Source organism: Diospyros lotus, chromosome 14, assembly GCF_014633365.1.
Source record: "Diospyros lotus cultivar Yz01 chromosome 14, ASM1463336v1, whole genome shotgun sequence".
NCBI lineage: Eukaryota > Viridiplantae > Streptophyta > Magnoliopsida > Ericales > Ebenaceae > Diospyros > Diospyros lotus.
The window spans coordinates 9,021,025-9,028,755 of record NC_068351.1 but is presented as its reverse complement, the minus strand read 5'-3'; the positions used below and the strand labels follow the sequence as shown (position 1 = coordinate 9,028,755).

The 7,731-nt window shown below is 32.0% G+C and overlaps 1 protein-coding gene across 1 annotated transcript; it reads left to right on the top strand.

The window, feature by feature from the left end:
• The first annotated feature begins 3,890 nt into the window (after positions 1 to 3,890).
• Positions 3,891 to 7,507, top strand: LOC127789643 (10 kDa chaperonin, mitochondrial-like). The gene is made up of 3 exons (XM_052318582.1): positions 3,891 to 4,059; positions 4,322 to 4,461; positions 7,247 to 7,507. Exons 1-3 carry the CDS (start codon positions 3,955 to 3,957, stop codon positions 7,293 to 7,295), a joined length of 294 nt encoding a protein of 97 aa, XP_052174542.1. The 5' UTR covers positions 3,891 to 3,954; the 3' UTR covers positions 7,296 to 7,507.
• The last annotated feature ends 224 nt before the right edge of the window (positions 7,508 to 7,731 follow it).

The following is a 7,731-nucleotide window of genomic DNA, read 5'->3' as shown; positions in this document are numbered from 1 at the left end:
TAAATTTTAATGTTATCTTATTTGTTGAGACTTTTATGTGTTGTGATTATTTGTTGCTCTTGTGTCTTCTTGATGCATTGAGCTTTAATGTGGTGTTGAGATAATTTTGCCTTGATAATGAGAAGCTCAAAGAACCTTAGTAAGCTTATCTTTTGATATGTTTTCAAGGGATAATTTAATATTTAAAATGTATGAGTATTATGTGGACTTTATAATACTTAGAGGAAGCTTAAGGTTGGATAATATCTCAAGTGCTCAAATTATATAGAAGCATTATTTAAGTCTAAGAGTAATGTATTTCATATTTATATTTGATGTTTATGTGTCAAAATATCAAAGTTCTTGAGTAATTAATTTTATTCTTAGACAGTGATCCTTAGTTCTTGATTTATAGAGTTTTAAATTGCTTATTTGCTATTTATATGTTTATTTGACTTATATGTGATTGAGTAAATATAAATGAAAAGTCATTTTACTTATATAGTTGCATTCTTGTTGTGCTTTGATTGAATGATCATTCTTTAATCTAAAAAGAAGAACTCTTAGTTGAGTAATGAATATCATTGTTCTGCTCTATTAATGCTTTCTAGCAATTGAGTGACTGATATGCGGAAGTTAATTTTAACCAACTTAGTGCTCTTATACTAGTGATCGAGTATTCAAATGTTTGAGTTTATAGTGTTCAAGTATCTCATTTGTTCAAGTATCCCATTTGAAGTAAAGCTGTACAAGTAAACAGGTGATTGCCAAGTTAGTCTTAAACAAATTTTCACAAATAGTACTTGTGTGTTCATATTTGGGCTTACTAATAAGCATTAAAAGACTCAATAGAGTATTTGCTTGCTAATCTCATCTTCTTCTTTGTAATATCTCAAATCTAGTAATTATCACTTTATTTGAGTAAGAAAATCGAGCTTCAATGTCAAGCCTTTTGTGCTTGAAAATCAAGTATAATAGTCTTCCAATTGAGTTTTAGGGTGGTTGAAAAGAATCAACTTTTTGGATTTTATGTTTAAGTCAAATGGACTATGCAATCGAATGATAATTATATCTTCAATCAAGTATTAGCATGATTTATTTATTTTCCTAAAATATATTGATTGATCATTTGATCTAAAGTCAAATGAGTTAGTTATCAATGTTATGCTTTTATCTAAATTAGAATATGACTTAGATCAAGCATCATGTGTTTGGATCAAATGTCTAAGTAGGTTGAAGTGTTGGAGTAATAATAGTTTTATATTTGAATAATCAAAATGACCTACTCGAGTGAAAAAGAATTACACAGAGTAATATTCTCCCTATTAGAAAGGTAATTGAGTGTTAGGCATGTCTCATTCGAGTAAAAAGTATGTTGATATCTGTACTCGATGAAGTGATTGAGTGGAGGGATGTGCCAATCGAGTAGTGAAGCATGGAATTATTGTCAATCGCATATCACTAGTTTACACTGATTGATGTTATGTTTAAATTGAGTTAAAAATGCATGTCTATTATAGTAGAAATGCTTTGCCAATCGAGTGGAAGAAAGGCCCACTCAAGTGGATTCCAAACTAGCAAAAACTACTATTTGTTTCCATAAAAGTATTCGAGTGGATTAAGTTTCGAATTGAATAATAGTTATGCTGATAAAAATCTAGTCGACTATCATCTATTCTTCACTCGAGTATTATCTATTCTTCACGGTATTGAACAATAGCCACTTGATTATCATCTCTTCCCCACTTGAGTAGAAAATTTTTAAAATAAAACATTTAGTCATTAATTGGCCGTTGCAAGCTTATTTAATATACAATTTTGACTTTTAAGACAATTTTATTTCTTTGAACTTTCTCTTACACATTTTATCATGATATTTATATATTATAACCATTATTTTAGAGAGAAAGAAAGCTGTTTCTTTAGATGTCCAATGGCTATAAAGAAGAGAAAAAGCATAAAAAGGAGAAGATGCTAAAGAAAAGGTTGTTGTTAGTATTCTTAAATATTTCCAACTCCTATCTTGAGTCAAAAGAAGTTCTTCAAACATTCATTTTAAAGTGACTATAAAAACAGAAAGTGAGATCTTCAGCTTTCCATCCTTTAGTCACTGTGTAATTGAAAGAAACATTATTTCTGTTGTGAGCCTATACTATATGCTTATCTTGAATTCTTTCAAATTTGTTGTCTTGTAAGTTTTAGAGGTTACGTTTGATACTTGAAAAGGTAGTGATTTTGAAAAGCTATTGTAATGTGGTTACATCTCATCTTGAAAAAGGCAATGGTTGCGATGGAACCTTAAAAAACTACTGTTGTAGCGTGCTTATAGTTGATTCCATTTAAAAGCTAGTTAGTGGGTTTGTTTAATTCTTTATTAAGGAGTTAAGGAAATGGAGTAAGTTATTTGAGCCAAACCACTATAAAATTTTGTGTGTGTTATACTATTTATTCCGTTTTTTATTTAAGCACTTACTCTTTTCATCCTATAGCCTTATTTCTATTTTTGTAAATATTAAAGTATACAATCTCTCAAAATACATATCTAGCTGCATTCATTCAAAAGTAAATTCAAGGTTTACTTTCAGCATTGACAGCTTGTAGTTTTAGAATTGATTTTGAAATTCATAAAGTTTTGGATTTGTTCAATTTGTTCTTAAAGCAAGATTACTTGAATTCTTATATTCTCTTTACTTTTCAATTTTTAGTTTTGAATTTTGAATTCATTTTCAGTTTTTTATTTTGGTAATTTATTTTTAGAAAATTAAAAACACGTTCTCTTTGTCATTTAAAAAAATTATTTCTTAAAACAGAAAATTAAAAAACGCGTTCTCTTTGAAATTTTGAAAATAATTTTTTAATAATATTTTATTCAATAAATTTGATTATTCAGTAAATTAGAAATATTTAATGTTAATATATTATTAAAAAAATATGTACATTTTAAAGTTAATGAATTTTGTAATATTTTTTTCTATTATAATAATAAAATATGAATAAATAAATAAATAAATAAATGTATTTTGAGTTTAGAATTTGTTTTGAATGAAAACACTCAAAACAATTTTTTGTTGTTTTAAGTTTTCTTTATAATTTTTTTTTTGTTTTTAAAAATACATTTTTAAAAACAGCAAAGAGAATGTGTTTTCATTATTCTAAAAAATTAAAAACTAAAAATGACTTGAAAACAGTAAAGAGAATGCAGTCTAAAAGTTTAACCATTCCATTTACATTCATATCACTATTTTTCAAACTCTTAAAATTTTTAAAATAGTGATTAAATATTTGTCAAAATAAAAAATTTAAAACACTTAATTCACCCTCACTTTGTCGTCTATTATTTAACAAGATTAAATAAAAAATAAAAGAATTATGAAAATTACTTGAAATCACAAAAAGAAATACTTTTATCACACTGATTTGTATGGTTTGTCATAATTTTTTAAGGGTGCCTTTTTTCCAATTAGAAGTATCAAAAAGATTAGAAATTGGCGCAAGTGAAAGGAAGGAAGGAAGGAAGGAGGGGATTGGTACATACATAACAATAACATGATGGGTGATGGGTGACATATCATAACCATTAATTCAATCAAATTAACTTTAATTATGCTTATCCCTAAATTGAGCTATCATCATAATTAGATACCGATAATTATTCTTTTTTTTTTTTTTTATCCAATAATATCATGTTTGGTTGTATAGTGGAAATTCATAAAAGCAGTTTTTTTTTTTAATATCATGTTTGCTGTTGTTGGGCCATCTCTAACTGGGCTGGGTAGGTCTCAGCCTCCAGCTAAGTTTTCAATCATCGGAATTGGCAAGCCGAACCGTAACAGGACCCGACCCGGATATTGGCGAGGTCTGGAATGTAATTTTAGCATAAAGCCCTCTAAAACCCTACTGCGGCCATCTCATCTGTGAGTTCTCTTCTGCCTTCTGTTTCGGTTTCTTCCGTCTTCTCCGTTTTCGAGTAATCAAATGGCGAAGCGTTTGATCCCTTCTCTGAACCGCGTTTTGGTGGAGAAAATCGTCCCTCCGTCCAAGACCAATGCCGGAATCTTACTCCCGGAGAAGACCTCCAAGGTGATTGGCTTTCCACCTCCCCTTTCTTGCTGTTTCTGTTCGAAATTTAGGGTTTGCGTGTCTGAATATTGTATGAATCTGTCTAATTTCAATCTAGAAGGGGGAAACCGACGTAGCTCTAGCGATAGTATTTTGTTCACACTTATGACCTCTGTTTGAGTTGCCTGAAAGCAAAATATAAATAAATGAGGTCTGGAATAAAGAGGAAGAAACTGAATCTAGCTTTTGAAGTTTCGTTGCGTTTCTGTCCTTGATGATTCAGTTGAACACTGGTAAAGTTGTTTCTGTTGGTCGCGGCATTCATGATAGAGATGGAAAGCTGATTCCTGTTAGTGTGAAGGAAGGAGATACAGTTCTGTTACCTGAGTATGGTGGAACTGCAGTGAAGCTTGGTGATAAAGAGTGAGTATATTTCTGTTAACTGGGCTCCCTCTCGCTTTTAGTTCTTGTATTACTAATGCTGGTCTTTCTAAGCCTATTATTATCACGCTTTGTGAGACCTGCTCAGAATAAAAACTGATCTCTTTTTAAGTTTTCTGCATGTCTTAGAGTATTGATAATCTTCAAAGTTACGTCTTACTTTTTCATGAACATTGATACGAGTTTTCAACATTCTGAGTATCATTTCTAACTGGACCTGGACATGTCACACGTCAAGCATTATGTCAAATACAAAAAGTTTAATCCTATTTAGATTTTTTTAAACAGAGGATATGACTATGGATAGAGATGACTCGGGGTTCAGAATATATGTAGGAAACCTCACCTAGTAGGATTAAGGTTTGTGGTGGTGGTTGTTGTAAATATTTGTTTAAACAATTTCAAAAGCGCTTGTAGCTCTTCTGAGATTAAAATTTGTGATCCTAATCTACTTTGATGCCCAAGCGATTCTAGTATTAATTCTAATATCTTCTCTTTTCCTTTTGGTATCAATTCTAATATCTTCTCTTTTCCTTTTGGTATCTTTCCAATTTCATCAAGACCAATTCTAGGACTCTCTTTGCAGCTTTAAAAAATCCTCAACTTTCTTCACCAATGCATTTAAATGCTAATATTTCATGATTACAAACCCAGGAAGCCATTCTTACGAACTCTTAAATGTAGAAAGAAACAGGTAAAAAGGTTCACGTTCACGTTCTGTACTTGATGATGCAAGAAATAACCAAAAATATTTGTTGAATTAACGATTGTTGGCATTTAGACTTCTTTTTATCAACTGTTATGGACTGTTAATGACTTGCGACCATAAGAAAGGTTGCTTGGGGGTATGCCCTGAAAATGGTCTATGGTGTCTAAATCAGAGAGGAGGATAGATAGGTGTAGGAATCAAGCATGCAAAGTATGGGAAGCTTGTTTCCATATGCCTCAAGTTATTGTATTTGTTGGTTTGCTATGCCTTGATTATTGTAGGATTATGGGGTCAAGATAGTCAGAGCTCTCATATTTAGGGTTGTGATAGTACCTTGGATTCATTATCATAAACCCGAATTAGTTGGGCCTTTTATCTACAAGGTGATCGTTCCTGGATTTTGTTATCAATATCCTCCATGCCCCATGGTGTTTATCCTTAGACTCATTTCATACTTTGTTCCACTAGCTGGCCTATGTGGCAGTTGGGTTGTATGTTAAGGGAGGTGTTTCCACTTCAGTAGACTTTACGTGTTCACTCATCCATATGTCTGCAACTTAAGAGTTGTATCAATGCTTCCTTTAACTATATTACCAGTATGGAAAATGCTAAACATGGTTAATAAACATTATGGGCATTGGGAAATGATAGGTGATACATAAATGAGTATATAATAGAAAATTTTGGGTATCTTAAAAGTAATAAGAAAAGTAGTAGAATACTTTAACCACATCAAAGCATTAAAATCTTAAATAATGTTTAGGGTATCAACCTCTTGCTAGGTTCTTTTGAAAATATTTTTTCTAGATTATTCCGTAAAAGTAACTAGGAGAGCTTGGAGTCATATAAGGTACCTACCGAAGCAAAAGCCAACTGCACCTTGTCGGATTAAGTCTTGATATGTTTGTGCTTCTATGGAAGTAGAAGGATCACTAGTCTTAATCCCCACTTGGCATACAATTGGTGGCAAAATTAAAACTGGTGTTCAAGTGTGTTTTCTACCCATTTCTGATACTCATCTATGAGTGTGATCTTTAATGCCTCTGATTGTATCTGAATTTAAGTTATAGAAGCACGAGTAGGAGGGCTCAACTATCTCTCTGTTAATCTGTGGCTTTCTATAGGCAAATGATAATAATGTACTTTAATGCTTTAGAATTCTCCATATCCTATTCCTTTGATCTATGGTTGTATAACAATTCATGGAGTTGCAGGTTTAACCAGTGGTTGATGTAGAACTATGGAATATGGTTGAACTTGAGGTGTTTTAAGATTTGTAAACACAGTAAATACAACCCACATGTTATGAAATTATTCTTTAGATTGTACTGTTCCTTAAAAAATTTGGCACTCCAAGGCCCAAGGCGGATATTTAGTGATTTCTGATGCCATTTTAAGCATGAATAAGTTTGAGAATAAGGTCTGAAAAACATGCTACATTAACAACAAAAGAAAAGAGCAGAAAAGAAAAACGTAGTAGAGTAACATTGGCTGATGGAATACATGTAAAAATAATGGAGAAATTTTTTGAATGAATTATTAGATTAGATACTTGGGCATGTTCAATCTTTTTTTTTTTTTTTGGGGGGGGGGGGGGAGGGGGGAAATTTGAAGAAACTATATAGCATACAGTAAATGCGATAAGAACTTTTAGGAGCAACACCCAACAATGGGTCATATCTAAATGAGAGAAAAATGTCATCCAATACAAGATCAATAAATGTATGAACTACCGTGAAGAGGAAAAATGTGAATTCATGAGGAAATCTTCGCCACCCCTGTTATCTTGGCGCAAGCTTCTTGGGACTTGCCTCATTAAGGAGTTCTTGTTGAATGCTGATTGGAGATATTGTTATGATAAAAGTAAAAGAGGATGCTTATTCTCCTCTTTTTCCTTGTTTCCATTTTTTTGTTTCAACCTACACACCGTGTCTGGAAAATCTCAAGCACATTGCAAAACTTTTTACTTCCTCCATTAATTGATTCAATGAAAGTGTTGGTTGTTTTCAGTGAAACATGCCTTTATTATACTAAATCACCCTCTTAACTTTGTTTCAGGTACCATCTCTATCGAGACGACGACATATTGGGGACTCTACATGACTGATCAAATTTGAATTTGCCATCAAATGGAGTACTTTGTCACGTATCTTGTCTAAGATATATTATAGTTACTCCTAGTGATAATTTCCCATCCTTAGACGACTTAGAGAACCATGCTCTGAATTCTATGGAAAGATGTGGTTTTCTACTGTTGGATAAAAAATTCCAAGAATTGAAGCCAAAAACTCGTTATTTATGCTTTATGAGTTTTGATTACACTGCCTGTTTACAGAGGTTTGAATACCTCCCCTCCTCTGATTGTGTTGCATCAAAGGCAGCCCCATGATAGATTTGCTTGTTTATTGACAAGATTGACCGCGCAAGTCATATTTGTTTGAATACAAACCAGACTTATCATCTCCACCAGCTGACTTTTTTTTTTTTTCCTGATGATCTCAATCTATGGGATTCGTTTTGCTGGTATAATCACCTTTACTGGT

Coding starts and splice junctions, on each gene's coding strand:
- LOC127789643 (XM_052318582.1), top strand. CDS start 3,955: ATGGCGAAGCGTTTGATCCCTTCTCTGAACCGCGTTTTGGTGGAGAAA. Junction 4,060..4,321: donor TCCCGGAGAAGACCTCCAAG/GTGATTGGCTTT, acceptor TTGATGATTCAG/TTGAACACTGGTAAAGTTGT. Junction 4,462..7,246: donor GTGAAGCTTGGTGATAAAGA/GTGAGTATATTT, acceptor ACTTTGTTTCAG/GTACCATCTCTATCGAGACG.